The 22,783-nt window shown below is 42.1% G+C and overlaps 1 protein-coding gene across 3 annotated transcripts; it reads left to right on the forward strand.

Moving 5' to 3' along the window:
• The first annotated feature begins 262 nt into the window (after nucleotides 1–262).
• On the forward strand, nucleotides 263–22,164 carry ZNF410 (zinc finger protein 410). 3 transcript variants are annotated; one of them, XM_027671307.1, is made up of 11 exons: nucleotides 263–551; nucleotides 975–1,112; nucleotides 4,790–4,994; nucleotides 13,888–14,023; nucleotides 14,739–14,972; nucleotides 15,261–15,452; nucleotides 16,299–16,458; nucleotides 16,753–16,934; nucleotides 19,664–19,753; nucleotides 20,844–20,969; nucleotides 21,529–22,164. In XM_027671307.1, exons 3-11 carry the CDS (start codon nucleotides 4,962–4,964, stop codon nucleotides 21,711–21,713), a joined length of 1,338 nt encoding a protein of 445 aa, XP_027527108.1. In that variant the 5' UTR covers nucleotides 263–551; nucleotides 975–1,112; nucleotides 4,790–4,961; the 3' UTR covers nucleotides 21,714–22,164. The 3 variants fall into 3 exon arrangements, with proteins under 3 accessions (XP_027527108.1, XP_027527119.1, XP_027527130.1); XM_027671318.1 differs by lacking the exons at nucleotides 263–551; nucleotides 975–1,112 and adding an exon at nucleotides 3,536–3,625; XM_027671329.1 differs by lacking the exons at nucleotides 263–551; nucleotides 975–1,112 and adding an exon at nucleotides 3,849–3,950.
• The last annotated feature ends 619 nt before the right edge of the window (nucleotides 22,165–22,783 follow it).

The following is a 22,783-nucleotide window of genomic DNA, read 5'->3' on the forward strand; positions in this document are numbered from 1 at the left end:
GAGGAAATGGAAGGTGCCGGCGGTGGGCCGGGAGGCGGGGCCGACGTGCCCGCCCCGCGGGGGACGTTGGCCGGTCACCCCCCGTGCCGCCGGCGCGGCCCCCCGCCCCCCCCCTCCCGCCACTCCCAACGCAGTGCGGCGGAGCCTCCTGCCCGGGGCGCGGCTTTGGGACCAGATTCCTTGCGGGCTCCACGGGCGCTGCCGGGGGGGGACAGGCGCGGGACGTCCCCCGCCGGGCCCCCCTACCCCTCGCGCCTGGTGTTTAGGAAAACTTGGGAAGGGTGTGTGGTGGCCGCGGCGCGGAGGCCCGTATGGGACCTCACGTACGCTTTTCAGCCAGCGAAATTACCTCAGCAGTATTCTGCTGCCGCCGCGGGAAACGCGCTGACTACGCAGGAAAGGCGGAGCGCGGCGGAGTCCGACATGTGACAGAGCGGGGTGCGAGCCCCAGGGGAAACAGGAGGAAATGCTCCAGATCTTGGTGGGCTCAGCTTCTTACATCTCAGCCGCTTTGTAACACCCGTGCCAACATCCGCTGTAAGCGTGGAAAGGTAATTTTTCCTGTGCATACAGACTTTGGGAGAATTTAAAAGTCTGTTACGTGCTGATGCTGGAAAGGCTGAACATGAAAGTGATGGTAATTGCAATTGTACATGCAAGTTTAATAATAATCTTGGAATAATGGACATGAGTTTGTATAACAACATTATATCTGAGTGTATAGAAATGTACACATGAAAGAACAAGAAGATGTGCTAAGAGAAATAAAGCCTAGACTCCTCTTTATATTCAGAGTAGGGCCCCATTATAACCAGATTCATCAATAACCAAATCTAAAACACCACTCTCCCCTTACTCCATGACTAGCCATTTTCACTGTCTCACAGCAAGGGTGAAAAAAAAGTATCATTTATCTTCACTTGAATTTGGTCATGGAGCAAATGCGACTGAGTCTTCCATTTGTCCTTGATTAGAGAGAAGGATTATGGAGAGGCAGATGTTAATGAGAAAGTGAGACTGTAGGAAATTCCCAGCCAGACAGTTCTCCCATCAGGGAGCAGTGCTGCTTCACACACCTGCACAAGTGATTTGTACCACCACGAACAACTCAGGTAAGTGCTGTGCTACTCCCTCTGCAGATTCCACCAAAATTCCCCAGGCAGTCAAGAAGCAAGTTCTGAAGCAGCCAAACTCATCTGGCCTAGAACAATGCAAATGAAAGGAACTGATGCGCCTACATGTCTCTGTATTTTAATATCTACTCAACAATTCCACATTGTTGAGCTGATGATGAGTCAAAGGACTTCCGAGATTACTGAGGATCTTAATGTAAAACAGAATCAAGCTTTACGATTCAGTGTCCTGGAATTACCAAAATGGCATCAAGAAAAATTGGTTTATGAATTTAGTAGTTCTGCATTTCTGGTTACCTTTGTTGAATTGTATTGGATCAACAAATGTGGCATGCTGGGATCATACCTGTGATAATAAACGTTAAGGAAACTTTCCTGGACAACATCCAGGAGCTACTCTGGCAGTAACACATGCACCACCTGAGCTGGGACCTAAAGGCCTTCACAGCAGGCGTCTCCAGCGAGCCCACGGGTGCCGGGCCTGACTCCCCTCACACACCACACTCACACTCAGACCAGGTTTCCCATAGCAGAGTCTCAGACATCCAGATCTTTAAAATAATTTAATCTTGGTGCAATAACTAAATAACAAAATAACAGCTCAAGCTGGAACCCTGAACAAAGGAAGAGTCTGGGGGTCCTCTGCTCCTGCTGTGTCTCTGAGTGTCTCGTCACCTGGCTGGGCCGCAGGTCCCTGAGCCCTTTGTTGTGCAAAGGGTCAGCAGTTCATGGCTTCAGGCTCAGGCTCCAGCCCCCCAGAGCTCACACTGTAGCTCACACTGCAGCTCACACTGCAGCTGCACACCAAGCTACCCACACTACATGTATGAATCTTTAAGCTACAAATCAAAATTTTCTGAAAGGCAGTGCAGCCATACCGCACATCCTGGAGGGGCTGGGGAGAGGAAACCATTCCAAAGCAGTTCACAGGCAGGAGATTACAGTCATTTACCAGGAAGTGGCTGCAGGTTTTTGCATAGTCCATCATGGATCAGAACGGGCTATGCTCCTAGGGAGCCTCAGGAAACCACGTTTTGCCAGCCTCAACAGTCCCTGTTGGGTTACTTCGCTATCACCAGGATTCTCAGTGCTTAGCAGCACCAGCACTGTGCCACGAGCAGCTGTTTTGGCATGGGAGCCAGGAATCACACGTGGCTCCAAAGATATAGGCTAGCCATAGCAAAGTTAAAGTTTACTGGACCTGAAGGTCACTGGTTCAGCAGATAACGTCAAGACCAGAGGCTGCCAACATCTTCAGGTGCTCTGTCCTGCGTACTTACAGATACCAAAATAAGGCTGATGAGCTAAAACCAAAGTGCAAGTGTTTTAAATTAGTCAGTCCCTTCTTGGTTTTTAGGTACATTTCAAAGACATGTATGTTTCTGGAATTACCAACTTGGGATGTGTCATTAGTGAGCTGCTGTGAACTCTGGAGTTTTCCATTACCAACTACAAGAACGGACACAGCAGAAAGTCAGAGCAAAGCAGAAACAGAAACCAAGTGCTAGTAGGAAACCTGTGTTTCCACATGTGCTATAACTGGACTAATGTGTCTTCCGTGTTGATTTATGTGGAAGAAAAGAGGAGCTGAAGGTTGACCATAAGCTTCCTGCATGATCTTCACCTGTACAATAACTCTCCATACAAAAAAGGGTATTTGAAGAGGAATCAGGCTGCAGCTGAAGCCTGCAGCCCTCGTGTTGCCTTAAGAGAGCGCAGAGGAAAAAAGACTCCAGGCCAATTTAGTGTATGAGATAAAGAGAGTAGGTCCTTTAATCAGCCTACAGGCCCAGGGAATACAGATGACGCACGTGCACCCAGACAGCAGTTCTACGATTTTGTAATAAGGTCCGTCAATCCCAGATTTGTCCACCCCTGGTTCTGCCCAGTTCTGCCCCCTGACATGCCCCTTCGGGAATTGGGTCTGGGGTCTTTGGGACCCCTTCTTCCTCATCTTTATCTTCTTCACAGCATGTACACTCCTTGGAGCTCCTCTAAAGTTCTGGGCTTGAAGGTCGCTGTGTCTGTGTGATATCTCCTGATCCAGGCCTAGGGTGTTTTTTTGCAATTCTACCTTGAAAAGAAGACTAAACACGCACCAGACTTTAGAGGGACTTATAAGAAATGGGGTAATAGGGTTGGGTACGTGTAATTATTATCTTAAGGGTAAGGTATATAATACAGCTATATTAAAATCTACATTTACTACACCATTACTTCTAAAATCCACAAAAGCTAAAAAAATCAAAAACTCTGAGGCATCACTGGTAATGATCCCAACAGAACCGGGGAAAGCCCAAGCACAGAGCCGTTCCCCTCTGTCTGTGGGGACGAGGGCAGTGCCGGGCCGGCTCCGGGCGGAAGCGACGGAAGGCCGGGCGGAAGCGCCGCCCCGCCCCGCGCTCAGCGCGAGCTGGCGGGCCGCGCGCGCCCCCGGGCGGTGCGCTGCACTTCCGGGCGGGGCTCGTCACGTCCGCGCGGCGGAGATGCCGGTAAGGCGGGCGGGGAGGCGGCTCGGCCGCTCCGCTGGGACTCGCCGCCCTCCGCGGGCTGCGGCCGCCCGGCGCGCCGCGGAGTGAGGAGGCGGCCCGGCCTTCCCCTCCTCGCCGCCGGGGCCGCCCCTCACGGCGGCGGCCGGACGCCCGCGGGCCGGGCGGGTGGCACCTGCCCCGCCGGGCCGCGGCGCCCCGCCCTGTCCGCGCTGCTCCCCGGGGGTCCGCCGCGCTTCTCCCGTGCCCTCCCGGCCGGAGCGTGGTCGGCCGGACCTGGCAGCGCTGGCTCTCGTCCCCTGGGCTCGCTTGGGGCCCGCCGTTCCGGGTGCGAGCTGCGAGGGGCAGCGGGTGGGCGCGGGAGGATTGCCGGGCCCCGGCTCGCTGCGTGCGGCGGGCTGAGTTACCCTGCCGTCGTCATGTGTACTGTCTTGTTCCCTCGCGGCAGGTGAAGCTCCCGTGCCGCACTGCTTGATGTCATGAGTGCTAGAGGAGGGCTTTTAGGTTCTCTTTTTTAGCGTAGTCAATAGATTGGTAATGGTGATGGAAGGGGAAAAGAACTGTACGCAATTCACTTTCCCACCGCCAGTGTCCGAGTGCTTTCCCGGTAGGCAGAAATAGATACAGCTTGTTCTCATTTTCCCCTTTTTACCCAAAGAAGAAGCATCATATAGGTATTTATGAAATAGCTTCTGTTTATGTGGACTCACCAGGATATTTCACAGAATCAGAAATGTAAGGTCTAAAATGATGGGAAAAGATGAGGTTTCCTGGTGACAGGTTGTTTGTATATGGTTCCCTTTCATCAACAATTTGGATAATTCCACCGTTTTGAAGGCTGGGAATTCAACCTCCTTGTCTCTTGCATGATTTATATTATTTGCAGTTGATCCCACAAGTTTACAGAACAAACAATGCAATTTTCCATTGAAAATGAACGATTGCAAAGGAAATGTGGTAAATAGCCTTTAAAACTTACTTTCACAGTAATTTAGGCTGTTATTTTGTTGACTCAATGAAAACAGAAATCCAGGAGCCTTGGTAAATGAGTTTTCCCAGTACTTCAAAGTATATTTTACAGTTACTTGCAACATGTGTTCACTTCTTTATGCTTTGCTCTTACTTTTCAGTTCCTCTTTCTTTATATTTCCTTTTCTGTTGTTTTAGGTTAAACTGAATATTTGTGCAACACAGCTTCTCACAGAAGGACCACCACACTGGTTTACACTTAGGAAAATATGAAAATAAGCAGGGAGTGTTGTTCTCTCTGAACTAAAAGAAAAAAATAAATAAATTGTGCCTTGCTGAGGACAGCTGCAGGAATCAGACACTTGAATCAATGTTATCGGATGAGTTAGAATCCAAACCTGAGGTGAGCAATTATGAACTGGGTTTGGTTTCCAGGAACATTTGTGGGCAACACTTAGAAAAAGTTCAATGAGTTTCCTCAGTTTGCTGCTTACATATTAGTTTTCTAAGTGTTTTCAGTGACATCTTCTAATGCTTCCATGTTTTGATTTGAATGGTAAAAGATTAAAGAATATTGCAGGTATTTCAAGTATCAGCCAATACTCCTGCCTGTTTTCAGGTTATATTTTTTTTCCACTATTATAGTGTTCTTTCTGTTACAAGAATAAAATAAATTACCATATTGACTACTTCTTTCCCTTTAAACCAAATTGACTTTGCTTGGTTTTGGGGAGTCTGAATTATTCTATTAGTATCAGCAAGTTCTGTTGTTTAAAGTATCTGTGTTTCCATGAAGCAGTTGGCAGAAGTGGTAGGCAGCAGCACCCAGGGGATCCTGGTTGCTCGGTGTGAGGCTGCTGGACCATTCCCAGGTCCAGCCAGTGGCACAGCTGAGCATAAATTGCAGTGATGTACCTGTGTGCATGCACAGCTGGCCACAAACACATCCTCAGATACACAGGTAAAGTACGTCTAAGAGATAAACACTAAAGCATGAACAATAGATTTTTAGTGGACTATAGCTATACCCTGTCATCACTCTTCTCATGCATACTCACATTCACATATGTCTGCCAGGCCTAAAGTCTTTGTGCCCAGGGCCAGGCCTTTTTAGCCAGTTTCCGGCTGGAATCCTTTTGGTTTTTTCTGGACTATGGTAGCCTACTGACGTTAAGTCAACTGCAAGTTAACTAAGAATGGACTCACTTGTGGGTAGAATATTTAGGAATATGTTCAGTAAGTAGATAGAAGGGACTGCAGTAATGAGGCACAGCAGTGTTCTGACCAGCAACTAGGCTTTTCTCTCCCCTCTGCCACTGGTTCTTCAGTTACTCACCTTGATTCATCCTTTGATCCTCCCCCTAAACATTGCATAATAAGCTTAACACATCCTGCAGTCCCAGTTATATTGGATAGTAAGTTTGGTCTTTCCTATGAGACCCATTCCAAATACCAAAGACAATTATATTTTCTTACCACTTAAAATTTCTGGTTGGACCTTTTCAAGATTTCCCTTCAGCAGTAGCCCATTGATCAGTTTCTGAGGCGTTCTGGGTTTGTTACTCTTACCTATAATGTGCTAGATACAAGTTGTCTGCAGTTTGTTACATTCAACCCAGTCACCTGCTGCCTCTGCTGTTTCTTGCCTTTATCTTTCAGGTTAAATGCCATTGGCCAGCTTCCTGTACATTCCCCCACTTAAAAGGTGCAGAGGATTGTATCACTTGGTGTCCTTGCTGTTCTGGTTCTCAGCTTTACCTCTGCAAACAGCTAAGGTCCTAGAACAGAGGACGTGATACAACCTTTTGGGGAAGTTTGCAAGTCTGAATTGGTTTTATTGAGTCTTGTTTTTATCCCTTTTCAATAAGCAATATAGCTTGCACCTTAAAATGGTACTCTGAAAAGAATGATGATTACATGCTGATAATTTGTTACAGCCCAGGTGATGTGGTAAGGCAATTGTTTCTTAATAGAGCAGCCAAAGCTCTTTCATCACACTATTCAGGAAAAGTAGCTGTGAGTAGTCTCAGCATGACCTACAAGGAGTTCCTCCCTCTCTTTCCTTGTCGTTGATATCTCACACTTTCTATCATTTTTTTTTCCCAGTTCTGAATGATAAGGTGGGGGGAATTTTGTTACTTCCATCTTCGAGTGGGTCCCTCAAATAGCAGCTGTAGCTTTGTCTTTTCTCTACTTGAGTATGGTATTTGTTAATTAGGCTTGTTTACATAATAGTCCTATTTCCCCAGAGCAGAGTTGCATTTCCTTCCCAGCAAGCCCAGAACAGGAGTTGGCTGTTCTCCAGTAGAACAATCCTGATGCATGAAAGCTACAGTGGTTGTTGCAGAGGACATCCTTTCTGTAAATGCTATCTTCTGAACCATGCTTCTCAATCTTGACCAAGGCTATTTTATACTACAAATTTTGATCCATTTCCATGTATACACACCCTCTTTTTCTGATTCTGATTATGTAAGTTGAGAGTTAACTTAGAACTATTTTGTACTCCTTTGATGTAAAACTGGTAGATATTCTTTTTTACACCTTTCCCAACTAGGAGTTCAAGCATCTCTGAAAGTCAGTCCTGATTTTATATCCTCCGGTGAGCCACGGCACCACAATTCTCATAGCCACAGATGTTCTTTCAGATACCCTACCATGTAAGAATGATATTAATTAAGAGCTAGCTGTATTTGTGTGACATCTAGATAATATCAATCAAAGCACTATGTCTGGATTGCACAGACTTCTTTGCTACTGGTTTTATCCCTAAAAAAGGCACCAAGGTGCCATTAAACATTTAATGCTTGAGTAGAGGTGAATCCTCCTTTCGTAGAAAGTTTTAAAGTTGCTTGGAGACAGTTTGTATGAGGAGGTGGATCTGCTTTTTCCTCTGGTTCCCCTGCCCCCCCAAAGCTGTATTACAAATATTCCTCAGGGACCTGATAAGATCTGCACTTTGCATGCTTTAAACCTTCAGGGTGATTTGTTACAATTGCAAGTTTTTCCAGCCACCTCCACCACACTGGTCCATTGCAAGATGCTTTCTGCTGCTGGGGTAGCTCTTAGCACAATCAAGTGAACTACAACTCTGTTCTATAAAGTGAACCAGCTATTGAAAGGGGAGTAAAGAGAGGTATTTTAGAGATCCTTTCTCTCCAGCATCTCACAAGGAGAGGCTCTTGTGAATTAATTAGTTCCCCAGAGGCTGTATGGCAGGAGGACATCCCAGTTTCTAGCTAACAAGCCTCCTGCCCTCCACACCCTTCAGCTCCGACCCCTCCTTTCTCCTCTCTCTCTGCTAAATTTTCTTTTGACCTCTTTGTTTTGTAGTGGTTCACTGGTTAAATTTAGAACAGCAATGTTATCGATTAATGGTGTCTGCTGCTCTGGGAGTCTAGTCTAGCTCTCCAGCTGTCCAGTGGGAGGATAGATCTGAACAATAGTACTGGAGAACCTTCTTCTCCTGTCCCTCCCAGCCACTCCTACTTCAACCAGAGCAGCTGCCTAGCACTTCATGGCTTTTGAATTGTCTGTTACGGGACACAAACTTAACCTGATCCATCCCAGATGGCCGTGTTATCATTTGTTTCTTGTTTTTTGTGGTTTTTTTGTTTGTTTTTTTAAGGATCTCTAGTAGGGGTTCTCAGTTCTTTCAACAGATTTTTCTTTGTTGTTTGTTGTGGGGGTTTTTTCCCCTTTCACATCAGGGACAGATAAGAAGTTTCTTGGTAACACAAGCATTCAGCACTGCTTTCAGTGACAGACCCTGGACTCATCCTGTACAGCCATCTCTTGTTGACCAGCAGGGATGACAATTACTTGCTTAGTGACAAGAGCCAAGAAATATTTTACATTTTTAATACATACAGTGTCCTCATTACTTACAGAATTTTCAGAGTTATGTGGTATTTCAAAAGAAGTAGTTAAGGAGGGTATATTCAAGATGGTGATATGGCAGAGCTAAAGTAAAATTCTTTATAGCAAGATGCAGCTGAACTTTGCCTGTTTTGTCCCTCCAAGGCTTATAGATTCTCCCTGTATGATTCATGTCTGGCCCATAAAGTTTGAATCTCTAAGTCAAGAATGTCCTTTTACAATATTAAAATTTATTTCAAATTCGAAGGGATCTCTTAGCTATAGAGCAAAGCGTCCTCCATTTGTGTTCTGTTAATATTCTGTACATTAAGTTCCCCTGGTGCCCCAAGATGACCTGTCTGCTTCGTTACAGATTCTACCATTTTGATCGTATTTGCAGAAGGATCAGTCTCCTCCATATGTAGGGATTTTACAGTCACCATCTTGGGAATACTTACAGCCCGTCTGGGGCCTGTTTGTGATGCCAGATGTTCTGTGGTGATGAGATCTGCCAAACTATAGCATCCACAAGATTCTTCCCTTCCTGGTCCTTCAGACATAAGACCAGTGGACTGTTCCCAGGTACACACAAAAGTGAGGCTGAGCCTGAACTGCAAAAATGTGCCCACATAGACAGTACAGACATCTATGGCTATATGGCAGGATAGCGCTTTTAGTAGCACTCTCAAACACAAATGGCATTCATGTAGACTACAAATGGCCTAATCCTGTCCCTACTTATCAGGTAACCAGGCTTGAAATCTGGTAGCATATCACATATACGTCCTCACTTGGCTGACATGCATGTTCCTGGTCATGCACCTGTCCAGTCTTTGCCAAAACTCAAGTCCTTCTGGTATCCGTCTCCAGGCCTTGGGCTTTTTAATTCAGCCTCTGGCCAGGATCTTGGGTTTCCAGGTTGTGGTTTCCTCTATTCACAGACTAGTTCAAAGTGAAGTTAACCAGATGAATGTACTCAGAAACTATTTAGAAGCAAACACCATTTGAGAAGATGGGCTAGACCACAGTGATGAGACAGAGCAGCAACCTACAGCCTGCTAGCATGTAGTCGACCTACATTATCTCCCATCCCCTTCTGTTCCCAATGGTTATTTCTCTCCTATCTATCTTGATCCCTCCCTCTGGTCCTTCCCCTAAACATCCATAAGTTTTTTACATTTCCAAGGTCTCAACTAAAGATGTCTTAATAAGTTTTTCCCAGTCCCAGAATTTCCCCTGTATCCCATAAGAAGTTTGCTCTTGGCCTGTGAGATGTGTTCTGGTAACCCATGATAATATTGTTCCTATTCCTTACAAAGTTTCTGGTTGAATTTTTTTCAAGGTCACACTCAAGTTGTTCCTGTAATGGCCCCATCCATCAGTGTCCGAGGAGTTCTGGATTTTGTTACTCTATCTTATCAGCAGTTTGTTAGAGCTTGTGTATCTGTGCTTTTAATTTATCACCTCTGCTGTTCCTAGACTTCTGTGCTGAATAGCCAATTACCAGATACCCTTATAATTTCCTATTTGCTTTCAGCTGTAAAACCATATTAAAAGAAACTTTTAAAAGTATGACACAATGTTTGTAATGAGTTCTTTCCCATATTCCAGTTGCTGTAGTTGTCCACAAAGGTATTTAATGATTTTGAACAGGAAGGTTTATGAAAAATCTGTCAAGATAAAACTGTAGCATGAAAACTTTTATTTTCTCTGAATTATTTGATGTAGAGTTGATGATTGGTTTGCTTTAGTTTATGTGAAGGTTTTTTATTCCAAATTTTAATAACAAAAACGATTCACATCCTTTTGTTTCCTTCTGCTTCATTTGCCCCCTTTTAATACTAGCTCGTTATTACTTTACAAAGCAAATTAAAAGGACCTCTTTACTTCTGAGAATCTGTTTGTGGCTACTGCATTTTGCTTTTCCCTAGTGGCTTAATGCTGCTGTGTCAAAGTGGAAGTTTTAAAGCAAAGCTTTCCTTCTGTAGGAGGCAAGTTTCATCTAGGTCTTTTTGTATGAAAATAAAAGAGCCCATAAAACAAGTGTTTTATGGTAGAGTTAGCAGCAGTAGGGCTCATCAACAGCTTTGAAATGAAAGACAATCCAGTAATTTAGAACTATCTTACTGCTCACAGTTTTTAATCCCCTGCTTCTTTCTTCTGGTTGCTCATTATTCCTAACTCTCCTCTTTTTTTACCCCCTTTCTGCTATTTTTTTAATCCTAAATTAGAATGCATGGGGGAGAGACCATCTCTTATTGCCTATGTATTTTTTTGACAACATAAAAATAATTCTCTCTTCTTACTGGGTCCTGTGGATAATCTTATAGATATAAGATGAAACAATTCTAACCTTTCAAAATGCAGCCTGGCTTGTGTCGTAGTTCAAATGGCATATTGCCATCTGAATGACTTCAGGACTTAATTTGTACCTTCATAATTGTCAGTGATGACAGGCTGCTCCTAAGGGAGGATGGGCAGGGAGCCAAGGGTGATCCCAGCCCAGGCAGTGCCCTCACTGACCAGGGTGCAATACTGCAGCACCTGAGCATGGCAGGTAGAGACAGGTGCTGGAATCCACAGCCCTTGATGAGGATGAACCAGGTCCAGAGTCTATCCAAAGTCCAGTCAGGAGCAGCAGGAGATGGGGCTGGAGACGCAGATGCAGTAAAAATTTGAGGTTCACCCAGGAGACAAGGCTTGAGAAAGGTAAACCTACAACACAGCTCAGAAATGGAATGAGTAGCCCAGGCTGAGCTTAAAAGGAGAGAGGGTGTGAGCATCCCAGATGAGACCAATCAGAGCTGTTAAGGCTTCAGCATTCTGACAGCAGTAACTCTTTGAGGTAAAGCTGTTTGAGGAAGCATCAGTATTTCTAATGTTTTCATGAGAGGAAATAAGCATAGAGAAATCAGAGCACAAACAATTAAGTTCTCTTCACAGTTTCTTTGATTTAACAGGCTTTGTCATGATGTAGGAGAAGCTCAAAAAGCTGATATTTGCTACAGGAATAATTTGGAATTAGGTGCTAGTAAAAAAATTAAATACTGAGACAATCACAACACACAAAATAATCAAATTATTTGTGACTGTTGGGTTTTAATCACAAACATGCCATGGTCACATCATGCTTTTTTAGTCTCTTTCTTTTGACATTGATGAACCATCTCACTGTACAGACAACTCCATCTGGGCTCTGTGTGAAATTTCCTTCTACATGCCAGAGGAACTTTGCTACATACAGTTGTTTGCTAGACAGCAGCAGAATCAGCAGAATGCAGGATCTTTATGTCAAGGGGTTTCCTAGAGGTAAGGAATAGTGACTTGAGGACTAAGTTTATGGTATATTGTTATTTTCCATATTTCTTTGTTCTATGTTTTTTAAAAAAAATTGAGGGTGTGAATATAGGAGTTAGTCTGTTTGACAGAACTTATAAGCAAATAAATAGATCCTACATACAGTTTTTGAGCAGCATTTCTACTGAAATGCAAAGTATGTGTCTTGGTATGTTACAACTGTGTAATACAATTGTGTGTTACAGTTGTGTGTTACCACTGACCCCTTTCTGGTCTCCAGAAGTTTAATTCCATGCAGGGGAGGGATTTGAGACTGTGCTTACGAAAGCTTGTGGCGTTCACAGAATTTGTTCAGTCCATTGCAAAAGTTGGACTGTGTTATCTCCTAACTCCCAGCAGCATTTCCTTTGTTAAATCAGAATATTTTAATATGGAATGCTGTGGCATTTGTAACAGAAAAAAGAGAGTCTCATTTCTGTGTCTATGCCTTTGAGGTAGAGAGTAGTCCAGCCTTACATCTGGTACTCTGACAAAAGTTTGAGATGTTGTAAAGGGGACAGAATGAATAAACAAGGCACATGCTTTGCTGCTGTGAACTTGGTTAAATAAGGGAAGACTTTCAGGGGCAAGAAGAGGCGTTTCTCTGACTTCCTGTTCCTTTTCAAATGTCAGGTTCCTTTTTATAACTTGAGATTTTTAGGAGTTAGGTGGGAAGTAATTTTTGCATTGCCGGAGCTGACTGATGTTAAGGATGGCTAAATCTGCTGCATGGAATGCTCTGGGCCCCTCTTACTTCCTGGGCCCATCAAGAAACATGAGGGCAGCTTTTCAATTCTGATCTTAGATCCAGCCATTAGTGAGGTTTAGTACCTATTTGAAAAGAGTTGCATGTACACAACACACAGAGTACAGATGTGACTCCAAACAATGTGGCACCAAACAGATGAACCCTAGCAGAGTGCTCATAGCTTTACCCACATAAACACAGGCAGCACAAAATGCCTGATCCTGTGTTCAAGGGTTGCTGGCTAGAGAAAACCTTCACGGATTTCTTTGGAGTATATCCCCATGCTGCTTTTTCTGCTTGCCAACTAGTCTGGCTTGGAGTTCATTACCATATGACACACACTAGAAACTAGAGACTAGTGTGTGTCACTGGAGACCCACTCTAGAGAGTGGGATCACACAGGAAGTATTTAGGAGTGGAGTTTAAAGAAGACAGGATGGAGTGTGATGATGAGGCTGCACCAGACAACTGAATTGACCAACTTTCTGCTTATATGCAACAGGCCACTTTTCTTTATCCTCCCTTCTCCATTTTCCTGTGTTTGTTTTGCCCTGATCCATCTTGATCCTTTCCTTTTCCTGCCTTTCCCTTAAACAACACCTAGTAAGTCCTGTACAATCCCCTAAATCTTTTGTCCAGTCCCAAAGTCCTCCCCAGGGAATGCATGTCAGTTTAAGTCCTATAAATCTTTATGCAACAATTTCCCTTATTTTGTGTAGTATTCTGGAGAGAGTTTTTTCTGTTAATCCCTTAGTAGTCATGTTGTTTGTCCATCTTTGATGGTTTTAGGAGTAGCTGATTTGGACGGATAAGGCTCTCTGTGTTCGCCTCCTTGTCATCCGAGCCTTGTTTCTCTGATCATTATATGCCTATTTTGAATAGCCATAAGCTAGACATCTTTGTAACTAGTCTTTTGATTGCTTTTTTACTTTAAAAAAAGCCAACTTTTATTTAGGGATTTAAAGACAATGATTTGAAAAATAGCTGTACCAAAGGCTGAGTGTGGAACACATTTACTTGAAGGGTTAGAGCATAGTAAAGTATCAAGTGGTAAAATATAATTAAAAAGGAACATAGACTAAGTAGTCTTCAGGTTAGTCTGTAATAATACAGAGATGTTTATTGTATGTTAAAGAAATGAGAATTTTTTAGGTATTTCAGAGATGACAAATACAAACAATTCCTTCTTTGTCATTAGTGGAAATTGAAAGGCTTTCATTTACTTCCATGTGTTTTCATGGGACTATATTCAGTGTCTCCTACAAGATAGTTGGGACTACTGGACTGACTGGGTTTAGTACCTTTTTAAATTATTTGTGCTGCTCTTGACCTAATCTTCAGTATCTTTTTTCAGCTGCTGGTTCAGTTTGTTCAGAATACTTCTATTCCACTGGGGCAAGGGCTGGTGGAATCGGAACCAAAAGACATCACCTGTCTTTCCCTCCTTCCTGTTACTGAGACCTCAGAATGCAACAGACTGATGTTGCCAGGTAAAATCTATGTGGCACATCTTTGTGACCCTGCCCTTCATACAGCTATGTTTACTGCACCACTCTGGCCCACTGCCTTTTGCTGATAAGACATTCCAGGGATGGAGGAACAAGTTCGGAAGGGTGACTGAAACTTCTCATTTAGTCTGACTGGTTAGAAACTTACTTACTCCTCCAATCTCTCTCAAGTTAAATTTTTTTCTAAAAAAATAACTTCATAGATATCTTTTAGTCTGTAAGGTAAAATAAATGCAAGTATCTTCCCCAAAAATGCCAGGGCAGTGGAAAGGATTCAAAAAGGTTTATTTTGGAGGCAAGGACATTAAAACTTACAAACTTCACAGTGCTGCAAGACAGCACCAAGCCTCAGGGGAAAGGCAAACCTCCTGCTCCCGGGCTTTATCATCACTAGTCCCCTTCTTCCCCCCGCCCCTGACTCTCCCCGGGCCACAACAGCCCTGTAGCATTTCTGTAAGTGTTCTCTCTCTCTCTCTCTCACTTATCAGAGAGAGAGACTGAGCACTTCCCTTGGTATGCAGGGGTGAGAAAGCATTTGAAACTGCCTTTGAGAGAGTTACCTTTTAGGCAGAAGGCCTTCCTAGTGAAAACTCTGTCTCCTTGTAACAAAATCTTCCGGAAAAAAAGAGTATTCTATCCTCACATAGTCATAATGTATTTATACTTTTATTTACTCTGGTTTCACTTTCCTCACTAGATGATGAAAGAGATCTCACTTCTCCAAGTCACACTAATCCTTCCAAAGATGTTTCTTCATCTGCTGTCTTGAGAAGTCTCCAGGTAAATGTAGGCCCTGATGGAGAGGAGACAAGGGCACAGAATGTACAGAAACCATCTGAACTTCTGTCAACTCCAGAGACTTCTAGTTTATTGCAAGACCTCCAGCCCAGTGACAGCACTTCATTTATTCTTCTCAACCTAACAAGAGCAGGTAATTCTCCTTCTGTTTGTCATTTGGCTGGATATGTCTCAGCAGAATGCGGGAGATACAACTGTGTCCCTGTTGCTTATGAAGAAGAAAGATCATGAAATTTGCTAGGCATTATTGGATATTTTAGGAGCATTTAGTCATTAACAGCTTTCTACAATGTAGAGGTCAGTGGAGACTTTTTCAGTGCAGCTATGCCATCTATGCCATGAACACCAGCCTCTGAGAAGCAAAAGAAATTTCCCTCTGTTACATTATCCTTCTGTTTCACAAAGTTGTCTTCTCTTCTAGGGCTTGGATCTCCTGCAGAGCACTTGGTGTTTGTTCAAGATGAAGCAGAAGATTCTGGGAATGACTTTCTCTCTCATGATAGCACAGACAGCAGTACCCCATGGTTCCTTCGAGTGCAAGAATTGGCCCATGACAGTTTAATTGCTGCCACTCGGGCACAGCTTGCAAAGAATGCCAAAGCAAGCAATAATGGTAGGAAATCCCCAGATTGTGTCTCAAAAGTTGAATGTTCCATACAAGGTCCCTAGTTTCAGGTTGTTTCTTCCTCTAGTTCTTTTTTGCTTTTAATCAGTTCTGGCATCTTCAAATCATCAGTGACAGAATTATACAGGACAACTATGTTTTTTTCTGCAATATAAATAGGCTCTTAGTTTTTTTCTGAGGGAATGAACTTTAGTGGAGCCAGCTGTTCCATTTTAGTCTACCTGTCTTCTGGTATATGTAAAGAATATCTTCTTTCTCACTGCAGCTGCTTGTTTTTCAGCTTTTGTTTTCACTTTCAGGGGACTGTTTTTAATGCATACTGTAAATGATACTTTCTTTATAGCTCCACTGAGTTTGGAGATCAGTTTTCTGGAGAACACATAATTGTATTTAGTCATATGCTTTGGGACTTAATTATTTTAATAAATAATTGCAAACAAATGCAGTATCTCTTATTTTAGCTAAGGTGTTTTTAAAAAGAGTTATCCTGGCTGATACTTAAAATTGATTAGTTGATATTCATGTAGAGACCATTTTTACAATTTATGGTGCGTTACCTTTCTTTTCTTTTTGTGATAAGCCTGATTTGGTGGTAGCTGGTCTGATCCAGATGGCCTGTTGGGAATAGTTTATGGCCTGGTAAAGTTTGCAAATCTTTGTTTGATCCCTGTTACAGGCTATGCAGCAGCACGTAGGACATGCTAAACAGTTAGTAGCCAGACATTTACCTGCTTTACAATCCTGTATTATATATGATGCTGGTTTTTCTATTAAATTTGACACATTACAGTAATCTGTAAGGTTTTTAGATTTTGGTGGGCTTTTTTTTTCCAGGTGAAAATGTTCATCTTTGCTCGGGAGATGGGCAGCCGAAAGACTCTGGCCCCATTCCTCATTTATCTCGTGTGGAGAGGAAGCTGAAGTGCACAGTTGAGGGCTGTGATCGGACATTTGTGTGGCCAGCTCACTTCAAGTATCATCTGAAAACACACCGGTGAGCAGAATAAAGCTGTATGTTGTTATGACTTTGAAAAACTGTGCTCTGTGTTTGAGATAATGTTAGGGTTTGACATCAAAAAGCTGTGAAAACCTGGTATTACTCTTATAAATACTAGGCCTGTTGGTTGCTTTATGTTGAAGCGCTTTGACCAGATTTAGATTACTTTTGCAGTTTAGAATATTTGTATTTTTAACAGGTGCTCATGTTTAATTAAAAAAAAAGGTGTTAATGAAAAAATACATTGTAGTATTGTAATAGCAATGAAACAGCTATTTTGTTGCTTTCCAGGAATGACCGCTCCTTCACCTGCCCAGCAGAAGGTTGTGGGAAAAGTTTCTATGTCTTGCAGAGGCTGAAGGTGCACATGAGAACTCACAATGGTGAAAAACCCTTTGTGTGCACAGAGCTAGGCTGTGGCAAACAGTTCACAACAGCTGGAAATCTGAAGAACCACCTACGAATTCACACTGGTGTGTTTTAGACCTCACCTATTTGTGATCTGCAGAGGTGGAGTATTTCCTGAGGAATAAACCACTTCCTCCTCTGTCCTCAAACTTTTGAGAGTATTATGTTGTTTACCTTTGCCCTCCAATAATGTCCCTTTTCCGTCAATTCACATTGATCTATAGGTCAGGTAAATCAACTGCTTACCTCTTTTACTATCCTGCGTAGTTTCGCACAGGTTTCACCCTTCAAATACTGTATGGTGATGCTGTACTCTGCTCAGACCCATGTTCTGAAGATTCCCTTCCCCTCCTCCAGTTGTGTGATGGAGGGAGGGGTGTGTGTTCTTATGGGGGAAACCAGGCTGTTAGAAAGGGAACAGTTAGTGAACATGACTTCTGTAATTGTGTTTTATAAAGAAGCTAATTGAAATTCCTGAAAGGATCAATAGCTTAGATATTTCTCCATTATGGAATTCTTGTGGACACTGTTGTAGCTGTACTGACATTTGCCTGACTCTGAGTAGCTTGTGTTACTTATGCTGCTTATAGAATGACATTTAGGACATGTAGGCAAATGAGGAATACAGTGGAATGAGTAGCAAAAATATAGTAGCAAAGAAAAATAGAAAAAGCCATTAATTAGAAGAGAGCATTTTGGTGTGCAAACTGCTCTGTTTGTGCTAATGCTAATTTGGGATGTTCCTGTGTGCTGGAGCCTGTGTACTTTCAACTCATGCTCAGCTTTTTATAGTAAATAAAACGAGACCCTTTATTTCATATGCTGTATTTTATACATGGTTTGTTTATGCTGTCTCCTCTGCAGAATTTGATCCTGCCTTGCCAGTATTTTTAGAAGTTGGTGTAGCAGCCAAAGTCTTGAGAACAGCATGAAGTGCTTTAAGTGTTTTTGTCTTAGAAAGTTGCTTGAGAGAGGCACACAAGTTACTGCTGAAATGACCAGCAATTTAATAGTTAGCAAAGTTCATAGCAAATATTCTGGTGATTTTGTTTGTTTAGTTTTTTGAAGCCTCGAGATTATCACGACACTCAAACAAATGGCCCAGTTCAAGCTTCTTGGAATATTGTTAGGGATTGCCTGATGGCCTAGGAAGGTAGCACTGGATTACTGTTGGTTAACATTTCAAAATAACCTTGGCAACTGTGAGAGCACAAGGCCTCTCTAGTAAAATGAAATCACAGATTATGTGGGCTGCCAGCAGCTGTTTATGCCTTCTGCCTTACTTAAACATAGCCGTATGGTACGTAGTTTGTAGACACACATGGAAAAAGGTTGCTATTTTAAAGAGTGTGCAGTCTAGCTAGAACACATGGTTTGGGGGCAGATGTTGGGATGTAGTTAAAAATTATATACACCAATAATAAAATTTTGAATGCGTACTAACAGCAGGAATAGTTTTTGCAGTTTTCTTTTGCACTTAAAGCTCCCAGCCAAGGTGCAGGATAAAGCTAATAGGCCCAGCTGACACATGCACAATCCTTCCTGAACGTTCTGCAACCAACAGAGTAGTAGCTTCTGGAGGAATAAATAATAACTTTCTAAACTGCAAATGGATGATGTACCATTAAGAGTTTGATCATACCAAATGTGTTATAAAACTGCAGGTGTAAATAGATAAAGGGTTTCTTATAGATGGAACTGTGTGCTGTTACTTTAGTCAATGGTATTTTTTCTTCCTTCTTTCCAAATTTTAAATATTTATAACAAGCCAGAAAGTACAATCAGTGTTTGAGACTCTGCCACATATTTCAGCTTTGTAACACCAATTGGAACACACTCTGTTTTGCTCAGAGCTGTCGAGTGCTCTGTAGATAAGAAACTAATACATGACCTGTAGGGAAAGGACTTCTAAAGGCAAAACCACAGTAGAAACACCTTTAAAAACAAGTTTACTCTGAAAGAACTATGTATATTTTAGACAATAAAATAGTTTAAATAGCTTGCTTAATCTCCTGTGGTCTTGCTATTACTCTTATACAGGGGTCCAGTTAAAGACTTGAAATCGTAGTGTTAAAAAGTATATTGAGTTCTTTAGTTGGATGTTGCAGGCAAAAGTTATCTCCAGCATTATTTAAGGCTTTACTAAGAGACTGTTTAAAACAGATTAATTATATTGCACTGCACTAGTGTAGTGAGCTTCCAATTTACCATCATTTAGACAAATCAAAAATAGCTGTGATATAAAAATAACAAATTTCAGCTTATGAGAACAAATTGTGCCTTGAATTACAGTTCCTCCACATGTAAATATAAACAACTGACACAGGATTTTGGCAAGTTTAGCCTGATCTGAAATAAAGTATAGAATCTGATATGAAGGAAAATACAGTTTATGGGATTTTTGGCACTAAGAGGCAGAAAGGGAGCAGCATCCTGGGAGTGTGTGAAGCAGAGAGCTGGTTGTTGAGAACAACATATAGAAGATATATCATCGTTCAGGTACTTTTATATTACTCTATTGATATTTATATACTTCGTGGATCTAGAAACAATGGTCCCTTGCTTCACTTCCAGTGAATTATGGTCTAAGAATATTTTAAAATAATACCAGTGAAAGCTGGTGAAGAGAATGCTTTAAAAGCCTTAGGAAGCATATATGTAATTTCCATGGAACTCTGACACACAGAAAGCTAAAAGGGAGAATGGAGTGGAGATGTCCAGGCTGTTCTCAGGGACTTCAGCAATCAGATTAAGTTGTAATCCCAAAATCTAAGAATTTACTTTTCCCTTGTAGGGGAAAAACCCTTTCTGTGTGAGGCACAGGGATGTGGTCGCTCCTTTGCTGAATACTCCAGCCTTCGGAAACATTTGGTTGTCCACTCAGGTAAGAGTCTTCATCTGACATTCTGTGATCTCTCTGAGAAAAGATCTTTATTGTAGGACACTGATTTGATTTTTCTTAAGAAAAACCCTGGTTTTTATGGAACTTCTGGTCATAGTGTTTCATGACTTACCTTTTGTGGTGCCTGTAGTCCATACTCTTTAATCTTTTAGGTTGTTTCTGGTTCTAGATTAAAATTATGTTTTTTAAATTATTTTAAAAATTGTTCCTAAAATGCCATGAAGTTGAATATCTGTTTCATAGCTGCCATTTTCTTATTTAAAAGAGAGACTCTATATATTAATTACAGCCATTTGAATCTGAAATCTCTCATGAGTGGGTTTCTGCCATAGGTAGGGTTTTCCTTTATTTTTTCCTACTAAATACTTAGATGGAAATGTATTTTGCAAGTGTTTCAAAGCTTCTGCCTTCTGTTTTGATTCAGCTATCTTAAATATCATCAGCACATGATGAATATGGTATGTTTGTGGAAGGGGAGATTTTATTGTGGTAATAATTTTTGGGATTGAGTTTTCCATGCTTTTTCTTTCCTCTCTCCTTGGCTTCCATGCCATTGAGCTGACAGCTTTGGACAGCATACAGGTTGTATTGTGAAAATGATAGACTGCTGTGTAAAATGGAAATCCTGTCACGGTGACAAGTCATCATCAAGTCTCTGCTCAGTGATGTAAACCAGATGCTGCAATTCGTTGTGTGATGACAGGAGATAGCTTCCTTGCCTCTGCTTCCTTGCATTTGGTCATTTAATTCTAGGTGTAGGACATCAAATATTTCCATGTCAGTAAGTGATTTGAAATAACTCGTTCCCTCTCATAAATCAGACTTGAAGGCTTTTTGTTACTTCAGACTTGAGTTTTCCAACAGCTGGCAATACTGATACCTAAAACTCTTCTGTTCTAGAAGCTTATTGCTCTCCAGAACACAGGAATATTTCTCATTTGTTTTTTACTGATAATTAGCACCAGTGGTGTTAACTGCCATTTCAAAACAGTACTATTAGTTTCTTGGTTGATGAAGTCTTTACTCCCAATTTGGTAATTCTTGGGATATTTTTTTCCCCTTCTACTCCAAGGAGTGAAGCCCCATCAGTGCCAAATTTGTGGGAAGACATTTTCCCAGAGTGGTAGCAGAAATGTGCATATGAGGAAACACCACTCCCGAATTGGAGCAGCTGGCAGCAGGGAGCGAGAACAGCCAGGTAAGGAAGGGAGCACACTCACCGAGGGGAGAAAGTGCAGGAAAAAAAATAGGGGATGGTCAAAGAGAAGGGAAGATGTTTATCCTGAAAATATGAGACCACAGGCCAGTAAGAAATACAAGTCTGTTCCTCTTGGAGATGAGGATTGATTGCTCACCCTCCACTTTTCTACTACAGAAGACAAAGGTGTATTTCTGTATTGTGGTCAAGGAGCAGATATGTTTATTGTTTTCAAAATTAACATGAATCTAGTTGGGGTTTTTTACATGGATTTTTTTCCCCTTGGTTATGTATTCTTGTAAGCAGCCTGGGTTTTTATGCAAAGTGAATTATTTAAAGAGAAAGCCAATCCTGCATGAGATCCCACCATAGTAAGGTTCAAAAAAATAAACATATTATTTTCCATCCATTAGAGCTCTGTATGCTCAAAGAGTAGGAATGGGTAAAATAGGTGTCCAGGGAAGAAGTCTTTCTGACTTGAAGGGGGGCAGGGATCGTATCTTATGTTGCAGTGCCATGACATCATGAGAATTTTGTTTTACCCTTTTTTTCACAATAGAGTCACTGATGGGTAGCAGTTTGCTGGAAGAATCGACAGTGCATAGTAAGAGTATCATGTCCATGAACTCTCAGCCCAGCCTTGGTGTTGAGTCTCTGCACCTGCCAGACACTGAGTCTATTATTGGAGTAGAGGAGGGTGAGACCAGCTGCTCCTTTTTCCGCCCTCTTATATGTGGTGACTGAAGTGGGATGGATCATTCCTCCTAGAGGCTCACCATACTGCAGTGGATGAGTGAACATTGTTTTAACTGTGGACAGAGTGGGTGGGTAGATGGAGGATGAATCGTAAAACTGGAGTTGGAGAAGATCTGCTGGACCAAGTTACTCTTGCAGAGCTTAAAAGGTGAAGTCTGCTGCTTAGGTGTCATTTAACCCATGTTGTGGAATGCCATTTCAAAAGTGCTCATGCAGTCCATCTCCTAAAGCCTAAAGTGTTTGTTTTGCTGGAGCACCTAGGAGCCCCAGTTAAGGACCAGGACCTCATTGTGCTAGGCACTGTACAAACATTCAGTATCTTGAGCAACAGACCTTCCTTCCATCCTTTACCTTCAGAGACTATATTCTAATACATCTCACTGTCAGAAGTTGACTTACTATCTGAAATAAATGTACTACTTGATATCATTTGGTTACATATGCTGTGTTCTTTTACTGCTTTTCCCAGTCACTTTTTCCTCCAAAATTTTTTTGGTATATCAAGCTCTTTAAATGAGTCTACTATGTGGTGTTCTGAATTTTTTGTTAACTTAAAAACTTTCTTCAGAACTGGCATTACTGAAAAAGCAGAGTTTTGCTAAGGTACTGTGTGTCTATAATAGCTTCTATGCAAAGAGAATGCTTGGAATTTATATTGGTCCCTTGCTGAATGGAAAGGTAGTGCTGCTGCTAGTAAAGATCTTGTAACCTGGAGGTTCCTGCAGAAGCTCCACCTGTCAATTGAGGTCTGATGCAGTTTGGCTATCATCTCACCAGCTGATGGGAGATGCTCCAGTGCAACGTCTTTTCTACAGTATTTTTATAGGCTGGCTGAACAGGCTGTAAATCTAAGTAAAGATAACAAAATATTTTCATAAAATGGAAAAATTCAGAGCCATAGTTGAAATTCTTTACTTCCTTACCATTTTGGAGACATATTAAGAGATGACAAATCTCTTTTAGGATTACAGAAATGTAATCCTCCTTTCAGAATAAAACTTCTTTTAGCAAGAGAGGTGTTAGTGAGTTTTACTTACTTAGTTTGATGCCTTTACTTT

Source organism: Neopelma chrysocephalum, unplaced genomic scaffold (genome assembly GCF_003984885.1).
Source record: "Neopelma chrysocephalum unplaced genomic scaffold, ASM398488v2 Primary Assembly neopelma1_24, whole genome shotgun sequence".
NCBI lineage: Eukaryota > Metazoa > Chordata > Aves > Passeriformes > Pipridae > Neopelma > Neopelma chrysocephalum.

Coding starts and splice junctions, on each gene's coding strand:
- ZNF410 (XM_027671307.1), top strand. CDS start 4,962: ATGTTATCGGATGAGTTAGAATCCAAACCTGAG. Junction 19,754..20,843: donor ACATTTGGTTGTCCACTCAG/GTAAGAGTCTTC, acceptor TTCTACTCCAAG/GAGTGAAGCCCCATCAGTGC. Junction 20,970..21,528: donor CAGGGAGCGAGAACAGCCAG/GTAAGGAAGGGA, acceptor TTTTCACAATAG/AGTCACTGATGGGTAGCAGT.